Genomic DNA, 20,446 nt, shown 5'->3' on the forward strand with positions numbered 1-20,446 from the left:
ATAATATTTTGTGCTAAATCTATCTATAAAAGGAATAAAATGAACCATCAGATTAGAACTGTCTGATACGAAGCAGTTCTGTATTTAGGCAAGCTCTGTAAATCAGCATTTTGCGTGTATAGATTGTCCATCTTATGCTACCGCGAAATGTTATCAGCGTTGAGATTACGCAGCCTTTATTAGACCTCTCCTAAGAGCGACAGTCTATAATTTGATAGATCCTCTTTTGTATCTTTCAGATGAAACCCAAGTCAGGGTGGTGACAAACACACCCTAATGTGTATTTTTCAAGCAGAGTATTATGATGATTACTATTATCCATTCGACACTCTTGTTTGAAAACAGGTAATACAGTTTAACTGTTTAAAATACTTAGTCCTAAATATATGAAAGACAGATTATTGGTTAGCAATAATAGATGGCATTTTTTTGCGCCATCTTTAAATCTCTTGATGTTTATAAAACAACGGTGCCTTGTCTAGATGTTTGTCCCGGTTTAGATGCTTGTAGGATAACAGGCGGTATCGGAGTGATAAAAATAAAAGCACAGAAGGAGCTGTCACAATGTGGTGTCTATCCTTTTATTTGATAGTAACAATAAATCCGATCCGAAAGGTATTAATGGAATCACGAGTGAGGCAAGTAAGATCTCTTTCAGGCATTATTACCAATCGACGTATCGAGTTCGCCCATTCGATAGATTTATTGATCCATATAATCTATAATAATAAATTAGGTGTTCGGAAATAATGAATTAAGCCAAGGAACCTATTTTAAGGCTCACTCGTTGAGCCCATTTTCATGTGTCGCATGCAACAGGTCCCACAAGGAAATGCGCAAGCTACGAATGCGTATACTTTCACCCCCTTTTAAATGTGCTATTTTAAGGTTGCCCCTCGCATTTAGTTGCTCGCCTCCAAGCAGCAGAGGAACGGCAGGACAACTGTACATGGCTTGTTCGCGGTATCACCAAAATAGGGGGCATTTGCCATACATTCAAGGATATCAAGAGAGACTAAACGGCTGGCGAGTTAACGCTTAGCATATATTCCCCTTATAGAACGACTGATGATGGATGGGTACAGGATGGCTACTTCAGTAAAGGAACTTTACATGTGAAGTTCTGTGTGAAGTGTCGAGAAAAACCACAATGCAATTATCGTCACAATCATAATAACCAACGACTGGGCGTAAAAATAGCGAATTGTGGTTATCTTGTTCTCTCATGAAGGCCGTATTTCTACGGACCATAAGGAAAAAACTTTATGAGGTAGAAGAAGCTGCGCCAATACTTTCAAAAGTCTTCTGCTTATATTAAGATCTGTGGCAAGTGCCTGAAAAAAGTTAGTGGCGCCAGCATGCTCTATGCACATCTATCCTGTTTTGTTTCACATGTACGACATTGGTCGTCTAAATGATCGGCTGTACACCCAGCATAGACATGGGTTAGTCTATGTCCATGGCTTTGTAATGTCTGTTTACAGTATCATTTCCCATCTGCCGCTCGGACCTTTAAGGGCTCTCTATGTCCTCTTCTCTACTTGGATCTTTCGTAGAAGCAAAAATCCATTTAATCGCACACAAAAACGTGCATGGCATTCAAAAAAAAACGAGAGATCAGTCTCAGCGGTGTTCGCTGCTTCTGTACAGTTACATAATACTATACACATGTGCATATTTTTCGAATCGTAGTCTTCTCTGACGATCTTCCTATACGACAGTTAACACTCTGTTCGTCAACCCTTTCTCACGAACATCTTCGTTATTGGTTAAATATCTGCAGCATGATTCATTGAGTATTAATTAGTGGTAACGATTCGACTAAGTCAAATAAGCGAAATTTCCCCTCGAAGTTACCCGTTATGTGAGTCACGACTGAAGTAGCCCTATAAACAGTCCATAAAAACTGACGTTTTTAATGCGCATAATCTGCCTGTAGTTTTAGCTATGAGCAGGCTTTTCTACGTAGGGAACGACCCTTGTCTTTTTGTACTGCTTTGATCAAATTTTACGGTCATATACGGATCATAAATGTAAGTTAAACCAATCGGATTTTAAGAGGTCCTATTTAGCGTCAAAATAACCAATCGTAACAATTTAGGCATCGTAGAAGTTGAGGTCCGTCGTAGAATATCGTCTAATTCAGGACCTCATGCTGATCTACTCAACTGAAATATTCTTTATAGAATTATATGGGTGGTTAGAATTATTTGGCCTCAATTTTGTCTGGCTTTTGCGTCAGGATTCCCCTGAATCACCTCCGACAGCTCTTAATACTTAGCTGACTGTTCGTATTATGATTTCTATTTACTCAATTACTAAACTCGTGTCATGTCGTGCTCCTTCCTTTAAGTTCTATAATGAGTTCATTAAACTTTAAAGCATGAATAGTTTTAGCTGACAGAGTCGTTCATTGGATTTCTTCGAAACACTAAATCATTTCATTAACAAGAAAGAAAACATGTACCTCGATAATTTTCCACTCTGACCAGACTCCAAAGCTGGTCACAGCTTTATTGTTTTTTCTTTTAAGTACGGTATGAAAGTTGAGGCTGACTAAATCTACGTTGTACACTTCCTAGTGTTTTGCACTACTGCCGATAAACATAGCTTTCCTGCCCGCGTTTGTCCTTGTTTTCACTTTTATTTCCTCTGGAAGCAGACTGCTCCCAGCTTCTATTCAAGTATCTTAGCAGATATAGCGCTGATAGCAGAATCACCTAACATAGACGTTGCAGCTAAATATAAAAGTGCAAATGGCTTCTGCGAAACGAGTGAGCCAGTGGATCGTTATCTGTAGCTATTACGGAGAATTTCCGGAAAAGCAACGACAGAAAAACAGCAGCGGGCTGTACTAATGCAAACGATCACGTCAGTTCGACATGTCATAAGGCGAAGAAATTCCTAAAGGGCCTAAGTAATTGACATAAATGATACGGAAGTGCGTAGAGTACCCCAATAGATGCGAGTCATTGTCAAAGTCACTAGTTGGAGAAGACGATCTATTCTAGCTATAAAAGCTGAAGAAGTGCGTGCATGGTACAACGATTATAAAAACGATAGTGGCTATGGGATAGAAACGAGCTATAATATCTATGCCTATGAAAGCCATTAGAGATCATTTGTCCAAGTCGAGAAATTCAGAACATTTATGCACGATTTGCGTGAAATGAATCTACATGAGCGCATAAAGTATGACCTGCAGAAAAGGGGTCTTCATATTAGTACTATATAAGAATTAATAAATAGTAAACAGTGAATGCTGAATTTCAAAATTCTTTATTAACTACTATTTATTACTACTCGTTCAACAGTAACCAATTTTTTTTCTGATACTTCCATAACACTCTGTCTGCTTTCCGACCGCTCAACTGATCATAAACACGTCAATACCATGAGAGAAAGCGAATGAATGATCCTTCAGGTTTTATCGTCTTACAACACCCGCCTACTTAGGTAACATCATATATTTGCTTCCTTTTTCTTCAAAGTAGCATACTGACTGGCATTATTTTATTATCATACATTTGATACTTGAGCATCCGTATGCCACAGGAGCCGTCTCCACCAGGTACTTGACCAACACTTTTCTGTCTTTGTTGACTGAGCTTTATTTCCAAGAACTGTATTTGCGTACGTCATATTAACGAGACGCGAGACTTACAATAAGTGTCTTATAAACTTTAACCTGTTTCAAGCAATACTCATATGGGCTTCGGCTCCATTCTTGTGCGCTTTTTCAGCGGATCGCGCCGCCGATTTACGGCTAACCGCCGCTGTACGAGCGAGCTCGAGTAGTCGTTCTATGAAGTGTGTATTACCCCCCTTGACGGGCCTGCTGGCCTGCGGGCTCTTAGGGGGCCTAATCAATTCAACCGAATCGGCGCAAGCTGCACGCTTCGCGGCGTCACCAGATGCCGCCAGAGAACGATCAGCAACTACCAGACTGGGTGGTAAGTAGAGAAGAACTTTAGCTAGTAGGTGCAACTGTAGATATAGAATCTTTGTGATAGAATGCCATACGAAACATCAACGTTCGCTCAGACGTCTTGTTGTGGCAGCATCGTCACCAAAGTCCAGAATCACGCCTATCTTTAAATGCTGGTATAAAAATAACGGCAAATCCTGTGATAGAAACTCAAGCTTATATATGCATGTGCCCTATCGAGTGTTTGTTAATTTCAATGCGGAAACTCGAAATGACACAAACAACAAAAAGCCGAGCGACTAACGCAATGTTTCCATGGAACGTCGATGAAGTAAAGCAACGTAATATAACAGAGCTAATTAATAACCCTGTCAATTAGTCAGCTAAACCTATTCTGTCTCGTATGTATTGCATAGTTGTTCGGTGTACAACGCCTGTACCTTTCCTGCTTTCTATATGGCTTTGTTTGTTTTTTTGTTTTTCAATATAGTCGTATCTTGGCGACGGCGCCTCGTCGCTATACAGGCGTCTGCGTGTATTCTTGTGTGTGACCCAACACTAAATAAAAAATCCAAGCCACAAGTGACCCCGAGCTAGTATCATTCAGTATAAAAAAAACGTCGTGTTACCATTCTACACCCACCCAATATTGCGTTTTCCACTCAGCCCTAATGGTTTTGGCCTCCGGTTTGTTTGGCGTCAGGCGTGGTGCTTTGGTTTTTCGTTAAGAACATCTCTAACGAAACGTACCAATGTTTAGTTCCTGCACCCATGAACGCTTCGAACGTCTATAAACTTGTAATTTGTCTATTACCTTAAAAATTTCGATTTAGACTAGACTCGAAGTCTTCCATTTGGAACTGGTGAACGATGCACTTAGACGTATAGTTAGGGTCGTATTTTAGGAGTATCAGGATAAAAAGAAAGGGAAGTAAAACCGGCAAGGTTGGTATATGGGCACTTTGTCGTTGTATATGTGCTAAACGGCCCCGAAAGGCAATATTTGAACGCGCTGCGCGGTCGAATATATCGTTTGGGACAAAGCCAGGTAAAAACAGAATTGTAGGCCAAAATAGTCATTATTAGTATCAATACTTAAAAAAGTGCAAGAAATATAATTTTAAAAACTTTCTAATAATACGCCAATTCCAGTCGATCATTCAGGTTGTGATAAGTGACTAGATTACCGCCCGTCTTGCTTCCTCGTTTTACTTCTCCAAACATTTCCGTTTTACCAATAAATTAATTTAGATTTCTTGTTTATTAACCAAGTGTTTGAAGCCGCTATTTAGTGGATGAAATAAGAATTTCGGGTTTATGTGCAAATTTCATAATTTGCATTATTCTATTATCTATATAAAGTAATGAACGTATTTATTATTAATAGAACTTGGATGGCGAGTTAAACTTAGAATTCAAGCGAGAACAGGTACGCAAGTTAAAACCTGCAAGGCAGCTTTTGGCTGTATGAGAAAAAAGAACGTATCATTTTTTTAAGCCGATTTTATTCAAATTTGATTGGAAATCCTTTGCCTGAAATCGTAAGTTTTAGACATGTCCCGGCTACGCTGCAACTGAACTGGGTTCCAGCTGTCGCCGCAAGCAATTTAACGACGTAATCCTAGTAATCGTTCAAGCTGAAGCAACGAGGAACGTTGCTGTTAAGTGCCGAACGGAGGACCTTTCTAATCGTTACGTGCCCAAATTGTAGTTTTCTGAAAATTAAAAAGTTTCACAAATGATCATATTTGTCTCATACAGCAACATTGCGCCTGCTGCCCTAACGAAATCGACTCGTTTTTGACAAATAGTTGGGATCCTTCAAAACCTAGGTGTATTCGTAAACTATTGTCCTTTTTCCAGCCAGAAAGGAAAGTTTTCTTTCATTTCTGTCTTTGATTGCTGGCCCGAGTCTTGCGGTGGCACCACGTACACGTACATAAAATTCATTGATAATAATACGAACGAATACTAATACATGTGCCACAAATGCACTAACTTTTCTACAAGATCAGGACTGCCATGCTAAAACCAGGCCAGGCATGATAAGTGTAAAACCTATAACATGCATTGCACAACGATTCGAAGTGATTTCCGATTATTAAATAGAAGAAATTGATATCTAACAGGGAAATATATATTGTCGCTCACTAGCTCAGAGTACTCGCAATGTGCCCGCGGTGTACCTGCATACGCTAGACACAGCCCGGTGTGATTTTTCTGGTGCATCAAACAGAACGTTCTGTTTATTAACGTGCGTACATGCGGAAAGTTTCCCAGTAGAGTAGACAAGCGAAGACAGATACGTAAGTTCGTCTATGTGTTTTACGTTGATCAGCGTTCTTTTTCGCAAACAGGGAGCATGCGATCAACAGCGGGGACAACATAGAAAAACCATAACAGACAGCCAATTTGTATCTATATATATGTCGGTGTACATCTAGCGAGATAAAGCACTTTTCACCCGACCATGGAATTGTCCTACACGAAGGATCCGTGTAGATCCCTTAAAGATGACGTCATATAGCTACTGTGAAGCAGACTTTGATATATATATATATATATATATATATATATATATATATATATATATGCATAGAGTGGAGCAAATATACAGATTTGTCAAAACGACGAGCAAAAAGGAAAGCATCGTTTGGGCCTTCACTGATCTCGGCACTCTTAAACTAACGATTCATATATTATTAGACTGGACTCATACAATTGTTTATTATTAAGATTATCATAGGACGTGTAAAGGTCTATAAAAACCAATTTAGGAATTTGGGATTTACACGCTTCTAATGAAGAAATATACAGTCTAAAAATTTGTACTTGCCACGATAAATCAAGTTAAAGACACTAGCATCTTTTATAGTTATGGTCATTTAAATAGCCGTGTTTATCTAACGACTACTAAAATGAATATTTTTTTTTAATATTCCATTTGCCTCGGTCTTCTATTTACTAGAAAGATAACGCCAAAAAAAAAAACGGACAGATCTTGTCCCAGTGACTCTTTTCTTTCGTCTTCATTTAAACTAGCTGTTTGATTCCAAAGTTCTCTTTATAATATTCTAGGGCGGCATTGCGGTTCCATTTAATCCACTCTTATGAACGGTGACCTTTGACGGGTTAATCCATGTTTTACCACAGCGCACTTCTCATATTTATCGTATGCTGTTGCGTTCGAAGAAGAAAAACCAACGAAGAGTGTCGCGTGGGCTACTACCATTCAAGAGCGAGCGCCGATGCCTATGCAAAGATAAAGTTGGATGTATCTGATCAGAGTTTACAATATCGTAGACCACAAATTTTGGCTATAGGAAAAGACAAAAAAAAAAAAGAGAACCGTCAGTTGCATAATAAAAATACGATCTTAAGGATAATTTATTTTGAAAGGACTATTTGTTTTATACGCTTATAAATACATCGATATTTTTTTCTACAGGGTTGCCGTTAGCAAACTAACCCTCCCGTAAATTAAAACCTAAACGGTAAGTGACATCTGAACTGAGTTGAGTTGAAGAACATCGCTTGCAACCGGACGGCCGCTAGTGGCAGATAAGTTGTGCTTTCTATTCTCCCCTTGTCTAGCGTCCAGTTCTGGTTATTCTAGTCGTAAGGAACAATGTACTGACACGAAGAAAGGTGGCCAAAATATCGTCAGATATGTAATAGTCGAATAGCGACCTTCATGTTATGGACCTCAGTGAAATTATAACATTAGTTATGGACTTGTCCTTTAAGGAATTAATCACTTTAAACTACTGTTATTCTTGTTTTCGTATTGCCTGATAGTGGATGGCATATAGACTCAACTTAAGTACTACTAGTAACAAGTTTAAATATGCCTGTCTCAGCTGATGCTTCATATTCACTCTTTCATAGGAAAGTACTACTTTGAGCTAATATAATTTATTTATTTTCAGACGATCTCTCTCTACCTAACGTACGCAGCGACGCACGGTACCCAAGTTCTTCGGCGCAGCAATCGTTCGGGGGTTCGCAGGCGTCGATTGTCGATACGTTCGAAAACTGCGCGGCTCTGTTTCGGTTCGCCCTCGACAACCTCAGTCCGGAGGAGCGGCAGACCGCTCTAGCCAAGTACGTGCTGCACTCTGTCGTATGATCGGACTTGTTGGTGCACGTGGACATGATGATTATAGTGACGCTGCTGATTTTTCGTAGATTACGAAACCTATTGCTATTTAGTTGTCTCGAAGATTATTTTTGTTCTGTTTACATGGGTGAAGTGTTTACGTTTGGAAATTATACTATAAATATGTAGTTAATCTATAGATTACAGACTCGTATTTTTACTCGAGCTTGCTCTAGTTGTACATGGTCGTGCCACTCGTGATGACAGGATGTTAACACTGCATTCAACGAATCTAGTAGATTCAGTAGTAGATACCTGCGAAAAAGAACTCACGTTTCGAATGGAAACGCTCGAGATGGCGCGGCCATCCCGACTAAATAATAGAGCAAAAGATCATTCACCGTTAAAGTAGTAGAAGTGATGATGACACACTTTGCTTGAAGGACATGCCAATTTGCAGTATCCGCAAACAGATGCATGTAACATTACGGCACTTGCCACCCCACTCATGCGTACGTGCTATTTAGTGCTCAGTGCGCTGTTAATAGTGGAAGTCGGATAGGAGTTTTCACGAGGCTTTGAGATTTAAACGAGATAGAGAGGAAGCTACGCGATTCAAGGGAGAAAGTAAGTCAGTATCGGTTATAGCATTAGCATAATAGGCCTCGGGGCAAACTTATCTTCGACAAAACTCACTGTTTCAGTTAAATACTCTGATGTGCTTTGTTTAATACGGACTTTATCGTTATCCTTTGTAAAGTGCTTGTTTCATACGATATCGTATATACGATTTTTTAATGATAACATGAAGTCGATTAGCTTTTTTTCTTTTCGATTCCTTCTATTCTGGGATTTCTTTTCTGCCAGGCATTAGCTGCCAACTTCAGTTTATCCCTCCGTTCGAGGCCGCTAATATTTCTCTATAAGAATCTATAATGTAAAAAAGTTTTGCTAGACCGACGTGAAGAAAAAGAGTATACCCGTGTCAGCAGATCGGAGCAATATACGATATTATCAGGCGAAACTTCAGAGGACTTTTCCGGCCTCGTTTTTTGAAGGATCTTCGCCCGGATCGCGGCTATATCTGCTCTTTGAGAATCCCGTAATCGGACCTCGAAAAACGAGAAGCAATGCTCATAAAGCGGGTGGCTTGTCCGTAGCCATTCGCATCGTAGAAGCACTAGGAATCATCATAGCTCTTCTTTTTTTTGACAGCGTAATCCTGAGTCATGAAGGTCTTTTGTCTGTATTTGCCTACGGTAAATACGGGACCCGTTTAACTCTGCAATATAATTATTACCTTTATCAGTGTATACATATATTAATCCGAAATAGTTAACCACCGAGGCGCGTATGCAATGAGAAAATTTATAAACAAATTTCAATGAGGGCTTTGAAAATAACCTCTGGGCATTTTAGTGTAAACTTCGAATGTAACAAACGATTTTTATTGGTTCCCTATTTTCGGTTTCTAATCATACTTACAGCAAGCATTATCGTACTCTTTGAACCTTCGTAACTTTTTTAGACCTGTATGCGTGTATCTATGTTGTTGGCAGTGCTTGTATATGAATTCCGTACATCAAAAACGTGCCATTATTGGTCACCAAAGTAAATGCGGTGCCTTAAGATGTATAACATATAGAGCATATATCAAGGACAAACCTAGATCCCTTTCTCTGCGACCAATGCTTATACTACTAATGCAATCAACTTATATCATTTGCTTCCTTTCTCTTCGTGACGAATTTTTCTTTCAATGATTTCGATAGGTCATAGTTATTATCGTAACAACTCTACTAATTAGCATTGAAAATAATTAGAAAATAATTGGAGATGGAGAAGGAAGCGTCAGGCGATGTCTATGTGACCTATATCGTAATCTATATTCGCCTAAATATTTTGGTGACTTCGAGTAAATATAGTACAGACTCGTTCGAACTTTGCTCTGGTTGTCATGGCATTATTTGCTAACACCATCTCAGGCCCGTTTTATGACCCTTTCCTATGTTCGTCGAAAGACACCCGTTATTCCTAGTGCCACTGTAAACCTAACGTCAACTACCACGAACTCATTAATTTTGTTGCCCTTCACAACTCTCGAACAAGCGCTTTTGGGCCAAACGCCGATGTTATAGGCAAGGGCCTTAGTAGGTGTTATCATCTAAAAAAAAAAGCTAAATTTATCCTAAGAGTTTACAACAGTGGAAAAAAATTATATTTGGAACTAGTAGGCAAAATTGGGTCATTTCCTGCGGCCCAACCTTTGATTAATGCGGAAAGTATTTGCAAATGCACTTACCCCCCCTGATGCCCGCATAACCTGATAGAACACCTAGCCAATCTCCTGCCAAGGAGTGAAACACAAGCACATAATCTAGTTATATATGAGCCTAGACTGTAGATGATTCGAGCGTTCGGCAAAAACTAAATTTACAGAACGGGCTTCTTTTAGCATACGTCGTGTAGGAAGGAGTTGTAGCATTTCAATACGTACGGATCTAATTGAGTCATTTATTTCAGCTGGTGCTCGAAAGCTTTGTCCAAGAACATTGAAGACGTTAACGATGATTCGATGCTCATCGGAAACAGTGAAATGTTGCTTGGTAAACGCGCCGTAAAAATACAAAAGTTCATGCACTTCGGACGAAAGAGAGGAGAACTAGATGTGAGTACATGTATTTCAGATTAACTGAAATCTAGCTTAGGCTACATACCTTTTATCGTCAATCTGTCTGGCGACCGTTATTTGTATAAAAAATGAAAAGTCTGAACGGGGGCTGTAATAATATAAACACCTACATGATTACGCACGTATACTTCAAGAAAAAATACTGCTCCGGAACAACTAATCCAAATCTTCACGCTACTACATGTTGCACATAGATTGCGACGGGAAGCCATTCTAAATTTGGCGCCAGAACGTTGAAAATTCACGACCTCTTGCCCATTAGGGTATAGAACAAATGTTCCGAACTCATCGGGACAAGAGAGGGCTGAAAGGCCATTATAAAACGGAAATCCTATTATCATGTTATTTGTGTACGTCTAGATCATACGAAGGCGACTCTTCTGCTAGGATATAACTAGCTAATTCTTACTATCTCTGTATTTACAACTACCAACGAATTAGAAGAGTTCATAGAATTTCAGGTTCACATAGAGTTTCAGGCAAAATAACCAAAATTCTTGCTTGGTCATATTTTAAACCCAACTTTGTTATTACTTTGCATCATTTGAATTCAGGCCTTTAGCACCGGATCAGCTCCATCTGCCGTCGATATGGATAAGCACGCCGGACAGAACCGGATGCTACATTTCGGTAAGCGATACAACACTTTCGCTGATTATCAGGACGCCCCTGATAGGAACGAAGCCCTTCGGCAACTCGACGAACCCGCCAAGCGGGCAGGACAAAATCGAATGCTACATTTTGGTAAATATGTAGTCGCTCTCTCCGTTGATATGTAATTTTAGCAGTAATGCTAAGCGTGGAACATTACTTCAAGCTGGCTAGACTCATTGGGCGGACGCCATTTTATATCAGCTAGAACACAGAAAATGTTTGCACTCAGTTGTCGCTGTCCAAAATGCTATTTGGGAATCTCTGATTACAGGCTATGGATGAGATGTTCAAAATAACATCTTAAATTGTATATAAGAGTGTCCTAAGCATTTTCTCACTGACTATCGCTAGATGTTTGCTAACAGTTAGCAGGGCACGGAAGAACGTTAAAACAGATACCCATTTCTTGAACTGACTCAGCCATACTGATTGCATATGGCCATAAACATTCAATGAACTCTGTTAAATAAACAGCACGATGCACTGCGCAATCAAAACTGAGTCGTTATACATATAAATAGAAACTATCTTCTCAGCCACGCTTAACACTTTTCCTTCAAACTCAATGTCAGGCGGCAGCTTTGCGGCTGTTGAGGTCCTATAGAGGAGACACGGATTCATCGTAACGTTTGGTGCGCTGTTTAGGCAGGGCAGCGATTTTCTCTCGATGGCAGTATGAAGGGCGCACGCTTCGCGCATATTTTACCCTGTTCGTGTGTATCCTCTTTTGTAAAAAACGTGGGCTGATTCAACAACGGAAGCACGATTACTAATCTGTATCTGAGCCTTAAGCTTGTTGCTTTATGCGTCCACTTTGTGTTTCAACTTTTTGCCAGTTTGAGGCTGGTGGCCGAACTAAAACTTTTCAATTTCGAACAACGAACGCATAATTCTGCTGCATATGATTAGCCTCGCTAAGGCTATCTATATGTACAGTTTGGCATATAAAACATTCTTTTTCATTGTTGTACTTAGTAGGGTCGATGGCTTTTCATTGACTAGTCTTTTCACTAGGGTTTTAAATGGAAGTTGTGACTGCGCCGTGTTCTTTTTCCGGAGTCTCGGGAACCACAGCAATCGTCGCTATTTCTATACTGAGCGGACAGCTAATCTTCTAGCTCAAGCCAGCATCAGCAGTGATCGAATTGATTAATTTTTCGTTCAAACAATCGTATTCTATCAGGCAAAACGATATGTATATATCGTGCAATAGCTAAATCACACAAGCACAACTTAATTTACCATGTACGGCACGTATATCTACTCGTATTACGTTGTGTGAAGGACTCCAGATGTGTGTTGCTATACGGTTCAACGTTCGAGCTGTTCGTTTTGAATAAAATTTCAGGAAAGCGCTCCCCGAACCGTTTCATGCATTTTGGTAAGCGAAATCCTGACAGTCAGTTCCTACATTTCGGCAAGAAGATATTCGACCAGAGTGATTTCGAATCGTACCCTAACAAACATGTCAACAGGTCAGTATTGTGATCTGAAAATCATGTCATTGGTTGCGCTGTATTCAATGTTTAAATTCATTTTACTTTTAGTCGTCCTCACGAGTTCCACGAAGCAGACACATAGACCGATAGGAAACGCATGGTAATTAAAAAATCTATAAAAATTCTTTAGTTATATTATCTTCGCATCAAGGCATTAACAAATTGGATTGTCTGTATTTTCTCAAATCGAACCTGATTTTTCCGTACATCCTTCACACAATTAAGGAGTACGCGTGTCCTTGTCGCCATGGAAAAAAGGAACTTGTTTTAGCCTCGATACACCAGTGTTTGTTCCGATTTCCTGGAGCTATCAAACCATACTTAGCATATAGCGATTTTCTTATTAAAGACCTGTGTTAGCAGAACCTTTGCTTACCTGCATCGTTGAACCCGTTCGAAGATTCTAAATCTTCCTTAAGGGGCCGTGGAATAAAGATGATACAATTTGATACGGATAAACCTATTTGAGGTTTCTTTTTTCGTTTCTGTCTTTTTTTTTTGGGGGTGTTTACACAGGTAAGTACGCGAGTCTATTTGCCCACATGCCTGGTATTTCTTATTATCGTCATTAGAGTTGTGTAGAGTTAAAAGCAGCTTCAGCAACACTAACACGCATCATTGAAGCTTCCGCTGACCGAGCTTCATTTAGCTCGTAGTTAGCCTGACAGTCGAACGCCATATAAGAAATTTTATTAATCGCACCTTATCATGTGAACTGGTCGACTGTTTCTCGTTGACTTCCGTTCGAAACATTTTACACCGACTGATCCAATTAGGCCTATGATGTACAATGTTTCGCTTCGTCTGTTTATGGCAGCCAAGACTATATTAGCTATTTTAGAACTGTTTTTGTTTCTACCGTACGACGTTAAACGATAAGCTAGTTGGCAATTTGCAGAATTTAATTAACGTACAAGTTACTATCTACATGGTGTGTGTTAATTAACAACGCCTTTGTGACTCTCATTGTATAGATTCATGCATTTCGGCAAACGCGATGACGAGCAAGCGGATGCAGCCACAGATCTGGAACATGCTTTGGATGATGACTTCGTTAAGAAATTAGACAACAATCGTTTTATGCACTTTGGAAAGAAGCGCGCTGAGAGCCAGAAGTGAGTGTGGCCTTTTTTTCATTAATAGTGCTTTTATGCAGAATGTGATATTCGTCAACCTAAATTAGACCTAGTAAAAAGTTTTAACTTGACAATAATCATGTTAGATATATGCATTTCGGCAAGCGGTCCTCAAACGAACTCGGTCTCGACAGTGACTCCACTGCTTCGTCGTATATGGATCGTCTCCTAAAGCGGAATTCCGGAAAGAACCGATACGTTCACTTCGGCAAAAAGTCTACCAATCGCTTTATGCACTTTGGAAAAAGGGCGGAGTTGGGTCAGGAACTTGGAAGTGGGACATTTCCAGTAGACGTCGAGGATAACAGTTTCTTGGTAGATCAACAGGATCAGCTTCACGAAAGAAGGCGAAGGTATATTGTAACTGTAACAATGACTAACGAAGCTAATGAAAGTAATTATGTGATCCACCTTGTCATTCGTCGATAAGAAAGCATTATCTATGCATACATACGTATATAAAAGAAAAGTCGGTGTATATATATATATATATTATACGATATATGTTGTTCACAGCATTTCTAATGTCGTCAGGCCAATTTTGTTCTAGATCAATTTTGAGTGATGCGGACGGTGCTGGGTTTCGAGTGGAGTTTGGGCTTGACACAAAAGAGATTCGACCCGCTTCACAGAAGCGATTTACCATTACATACCCTTCTCCGATCTTCCAACAGGTGCATGATTGTCCTTAGTTTTGTTAGCATATTTATATCTAGATGCGAAATGCGCCATTTGTTTTATGGCATGCATTATGTTCGAGCCCGGTAGAAGCTCATTTATGAACTAAGCAGACGATTTGAAATAACTCCCAAACTGATTCGAAGTGATCCATTAGAATTTACCACACGTAATGCACACAACTAAAAAATCTATTGAACAATTAGTTTACTATAACAACTAACGTTCTCATTTGAATTTACAGGCTCTTTTGCGACACAGGTTGGATCTTCTAGATAAGGTGGATGTTGAGGATTCGGATGGAGGACTTAACGGCGTTTCAGGACCCCTTGGACAAAGTGGCAGCGGACCACTGAATCAGAGACAACCGAATACGGCAACTTTTATTGGGTCAGAGGACCTTCTGGACCGGATGGGCCGCTCCGAGCAGTTCCAGGCAAGTTACAGATATTTTAACACTTAACAACTCAGTACGTACTAACGTTTTACACGAAGAAATTATTATACATAGCAGTGAACAGAAGGTTTAAAAAGATTCAATCAAAGAGTTCTTATTTATTCCTAAAGAAAAAAAACGTCTTATACGGGTTGAATGCCATATGGGATGCAATACGAAATGTTAGTGCATGTATGGCATGCAGAATGGTGTCCACTAAAATCCATCTTGTTTTTTCTATATGAAAGACGTAAATAGTTCTCACATTTGGTTAGCTTAGGTCGTACCATGGGAAACTGACGAACGGGGGTTACGACCTTCAAGTATGGTCAATCTACGAAGTTACCTCTCAGTTGAGATAATTTTTAAGTCAGGATTAACAACGAATATAGTAGTATTTTGCAGATATGCCTATGCAACTGGTTAGAATGAATGTTTTTTATAACGATCTTCCACAAAAGTCACTTCAATTGAATTGCGGTATTGATCCGGAATCATGATTACTATATTTACATACTTTTGTCGATATTGACAAAAGTATATAAATTGTCGTCCACTAAAAGTTTCCGTTTGAACAAAGAGCGAAATATCGGCAATTGTAACTCTTCGATAAAGCCCCTTGAAAGGACTATCTTTGGAACGTTTAGATATCCAAAACATTGCTAAACCCATTATGATGGTCGTTAGAATCGGTACTATGCAGTTGATACGAACGGTGAACATCGCGATGATTTAAATAACGAGTTGACCTATAGATTATGTGGATTTTCTTTAGCGATGCACCATTCTTGAGAATACCCTGCTTCATGGCAGTATTGTTTAAATGTAATATCAGAATGAATTTAACCCGTTTCAGGTTTATTTTATTTATTTATAAGGATAAAGCATAGGTCAAGATTATTCATTTCTCTCAGTGCTTCCTCCATCGATGTACGTGACCAAAAATAAGATTTCATTGCGCCGGCCTGCAAATTTACAACCCTCTGGATATTTGTCAGCAGGCCTAGAGGACATAAATAACACAGTAGATTTGTAGATCTGAGAACATGAACTAAATCTATAGTGCGAAAGTACTTTGTGAAGTGATCGAAGACCAGGTTTCTTAGTGAAAGTACTCATCTTGCCTCAGTTCGTTTATTCTACTATTTAATGCAGTCATACATCGAGTGACCGATGAGGTCCTCAATCCGCAATGCTAAATACGATAATTCATACCCTTATAGGATCTCTACATAGTGCCCCAAAACTTAGATAGCATCATTGACTTATGCGATTCTTCTTTTTTACGTGATATTTTTTTTATCTGTCTTTAACCCCTTTTATATATTTCATAAACTAATCTGCCTGACGTCGATGTGTACGAAAATTAAAAAATGCTGACTTGAACCATACCAAAATATTCAGCCACCTTAGGAGGCATAACAGCCCGTTATAATTGCACCGTGGCCTTAAACAATGCCCGATTCTAGCAACAAAAGTCGCAGCTCACTTTCGATAAATTTCTGCTTCGTCGCATTTTGTTTTGATCCTTCCCTTCATATGTGGCCTTATCTCATTATTCTTTTTCAGTCTTTAAGCTTTCCGCCGTGTTATGTAGGTTGTTGCAGTACAGTTGCGATTTTCCCGTATCCTTCTCGCCCATTTCCATTGTATTTCCTCTGCAATTTTCGAAGCGCCTTTTTTAGCCATTTACCTTGGCCAGAACCAACGACAGAAAAGCATCCCAATGTATTTGTATTGCTGGTGTTTTTCCTTTCGATTTTTGCATCCCTGCAGCTGGTGTTGGTGTCGTTGCTTACCTCTACGATCGCAACGGACGGGTTAGTAAGTTGTTTAGCAATGCCCAAATCCATTATTACGATACGGCCGCATAGAAGTTAACGTGTGCACCAGTACTTGGCGAGAAAAACTCGTTCCAGCCGGAGTAAGATTTTCCGTGCCAGCATCTATGTCTATATGTATAGACATACGTCCTTTTGCATCGTGAGTATATCCATCGCTCTTTGTGAATGTTCTCCAGCGACAGCGGCAACAACAAAAAGAAATCTATTTGAGAACCTAATACCATGCTCCGCGAGCATTTGGTGGTTCTGTCTCTTTGGGCCTTTTATTTTTCGTCTGCTACTGCAGTTGTTGTTGTTAGAGGTCATTGTTTTTAGTGATACTCTGTCCGACTCTGTTTTCGATTCTGACCTGTTCAGGGATCCTAGCGTAGCAATCAACAAAGAAATTGCCGCCAACGTCTGTCTCATTGCTGAAAGCGTAGCATACTCCGACGCCCACAGACCTTAGTTACTTTTGCGGCCGTTGTGAGGTTTCTCACTAGATGAACGCTTATTTCTATTTTGTTTGTGACTTCCGGCATGTCTACGACGCAGGGATGTCTAGGTTTTTCGGGCGACACACACGCACAAACTGCAGTAAATCTACTGGGGCCGATTTCGATGTGGGTTAGTTGCAATGGCATTTTTTGCCAAAAGCACCTTCCATACGAATGAACAACAGAAGCACACAGGATACATTCAAAACGATCTGATATTATCTTATATGTTTTTTTCTTGTGATCTGTAACTTGGGAAATCCACCTGTAAACCGCGATGTTTGCGTGGGGCTCGACAGGCAGCCGTAACCGTCCGAGAAAAACGGTCTCGACAGAAGAGCGCATGAAACAAATAGCCTAACGTTTGCAAACCAAACGAGCATTCGAAGAGAGGTCATAGAAATTATACTTTACTACAAAGAGGCATTGGCAAACGAGGCAACAGAAAAGGAAGAAAAAAAGCGAGTGATTTTGTACTAGTTACGAAGTCATTAAACTCAGGGCGATGGTACAAGATCATTATAGAATGATATGCGTTTATCTTCAATGGTTTATGTTGATTCATTCGATAACAGTTAGAACGTTTTCGTTTTAAAAGTAATTCAACAGCCGCATTTGGGCTTTTGTGCGAAGCGAATTCGCCATACAACGAGCCTCATACTATCCGTTCATATCTACAAGCGCATCATTATATCTCTAAGTGTCTTATTATCAAAAAATGCAAAATGATGTTATTTAATTTTTTTTTTATTCACCACTGCCACGTAATGTAGGCAATGCGAAATAAATTAGAGTAGATAATGGGTTACCTTGATTTTATGCAACGAGGGAATTTTTTGTAAGTTGAACACACATACTCACACAGAAGTCAGAACGTGTGCCAACGAAATAGGCTACTGACATCACTACAGTGTTCTTAACGATGAAAAGTGGACTTGATAAGTTACGCATTGTGCTGCTATCTCGCAAGCTTGAGGCAACCTTTACGTCCAACATTGTATTCTACTTTAAGTTATTTTGTTTAGTGCTTGCTGGTTAGACTAGTGCCTTTCATATGTAAATGTATACAAATCAAACCTTCCCTAGAAAATCGAAGTTTTTTTTTTATAAAGCTCTCTAAGAGAAAACCTCTTCCGGCTTAGCAAAATATATTGCGTCGCTTTTGGTTCATCCTGAACTCTCTCCCTGGTAGAAAATCGTGAAAATGGGCATAATGACGGAAAACGAAAATGTCAGTCTGTCTTTGATGAACCGGGTCCATAGCTGGAGGCCGCGTCTAAACTTTAATGCGATATTTGTGTCCGTGTGAGCGAGCATTAGTTGTTTCAACAGAATTTCAAAATCTAGGCACATTTTGGTCTCTTACGAAGTAATTTAATTCAGGAAAAACTGATAATATAAGTATGTCTTACATTTATATTTTATATATATATTTTACGTTCAGATTTGCTGTTCCTCCTTTTTAAACACTGAATCGTTGTCAGGGAAGTAAGCCGCCAATTGTTCGGCCCTGCAAAGAAAAGCTTTTCTGTGTCTCTTTCCATCGTCTCTAGTGGAAGAATGAACGTAAATGAAGTTGACTGTTGGCATCAAGCAATCATACTGAAGAGTTTTTGATTACCGCTACCGTAAAGTCCTGAATTTCATAATATTAGAAATTAAGGCTGAAATATTATAATAACAGATACTTCTTGGTTGAGACTAAAATAACCTCGTGTGAGATGCTGCAATGGAAACGAATTTGCCTAGTAAATTTTAGGACACGCAAGTTGACCTGAACATTAGCAAGGGCACGTTTCGCTTCGCGCTGGAAAAGACCAGCTATTTGAAGCAATACTTAACGGTAGTAGCGGGCGTAAAATACGCAACATTTACCTCCTCAGTAAGCTGATATGTGCAATATTTTTGACTAGCAGTATATATGCACTTCCTAGAAGTGAATATAGATTAGTTACTACACTAGCACCATAGTAATACTCTCATAAAGCTAAAGATAGAAGAATTGAGCTGTTCCTATAGGCAAGCATCTGTCAGTACAAACTTATTCAAATGAAGCCTTAAGTCAACATAGCAAATTTAGGAAGCACTGTGCAATTTTTCTAGCTAATACGTATCTTGACCTGCTCTTCCCGTTATTGGTTTCAGATCCCGCAGCCCAGGGTTCAGTCCAGGTGGACTCGACCCGACCGTAACGTATTTCTGCATTTTGGTTAGACTGCAATTCAACGCTAATCGAACGTCAGCACTGAAGTCCATAACAAGCTAGTACCTAACGGCAATACATTCGCATCAAGCGCAGATCAATAAATTCATCACCTCACGGAAAAAATTGATAATTTTCGAAAAGCTTGTTCGAACAGACGGCACTGACGCATTCGAAACAGGGCCGGCTATTTACGACCCCGTCGAAGACATAATCAATGGAAAAAAACATTACCTTGACACAAACCAGCAGAGCTTTCAAATCACTAACACAAAATTCGAACTAATGTAAAGCAGCACGTGACATCTGCTATCTATCGATCGACCCTGTACATTAAAGCAAAACACCAATCAAATCAATTGACATGGGCATGAAAGAAGTATTTGAACATGACAAAACCAAAAGCGAGGAATAAACGAGAAGCAGCAAAAACAGACGAGACTCATGTAACGTGAAAATGATCGATCTGTCATAGGTCACTCGATGAAGATTCTGACGCTTTACAAAGAAAGCCTTCCTGTGCCACTTGATGTCTAATTCATGTCAAGAGGAGAGTGACATGCGTAAGTGTAAAATATGGTTTTATATACTTTTACCGTTACCGAAACCTTTTCCGGTATCATCAACAATGAACGTACTTTAATTAACCACCACGTATTCTGACTGTAATAATAAAGACAGATAGCTGTTGAATCTTCGGTTTGGATCCAGATGTTCGTGGCTGAAGTCAATCTCTTTAGAAACAAAGGTACCAGTATCAAGGCTATCCGAAAATAAAAACAGATCCAACAAACAAATCGG

General features: G+C 39.5%; 1 protein-coding gene across 7 annotated transcripts in view; it reads left to right on the top strand.

Moving 5' to 3' along the window:
* Positions 1-20,442, top strand: part of FMRFa (FMRFamide related propeptide) — a 103,171-nt gene extending 82,729 nt beyond the window's left edge. For 5 of the 7 annotated variants that reach the window (XM_022832930.2, XM_022832898.2, XM_022832899.2 and 2 more), the window contains 10 exons: positions 3,744-3,953; positions 7,858-8,032; positions 10,551-10,695; positions 11,274-11,463; positions 12,722-12,848; positions 13,847-13,987; positions 14,095-14,361; positions 14,559-14,682; positions 14,931-15,122; positions 19,588-20,442. In XM_022832930.2, the coding sequence (XP_022688665.1) occupies positions 3,806-3,953; positions 7,858-8,032; positions 10,551-10,695; positions 11,274-11,463; positions 12,722-12,848; positions 13,847-13,987; positions 14,095-14,361; positions 14,559-14,682; positions 14,931-15,122; positions 19,588-19,656 (1,578 nt within the window). In that variant the 5' untranslated portion in view covers positions 3,744-3,805 and the 3' untranslated portion in view covers positions 19,657-20,442. The remainder of the gene's footprint in view (positions 1-3,743; positions 3,954-7,857; positions 8,033-10,550; positions 10,696-11,273; positions 11,464-12,721; positions 12,849-13,846; positions 13,988-14,094; positions 14,362-14,558; positions 14,683-14,930; positions 15,123-19,587) is intronic. The other 2 variants (XM_086968277.1, XM_022832913.2) reach the window with 2 other exon arrangements.
* The last annotated feature ends 4 nt before the right edge of the window (positions 20,443-20,446 follow it).

The sequence above is a fragment of the Varroa jacobsoni genome, unplaced genomic scaffold (genome assembly GCF_002532875.2).
Source record: "Varroa jacobsoni isolate VJ856 unplaced genomic scaffold, vjacob_1.0 scaffold_42, whole genome shotgun sequence".
NCBI classification, from domain to species: Eukaryota; Metazoa; Arthropoda; class Arachnida; order Mesostigmata; family Varroidae; genus Varroa; species Varroa jacobsoni.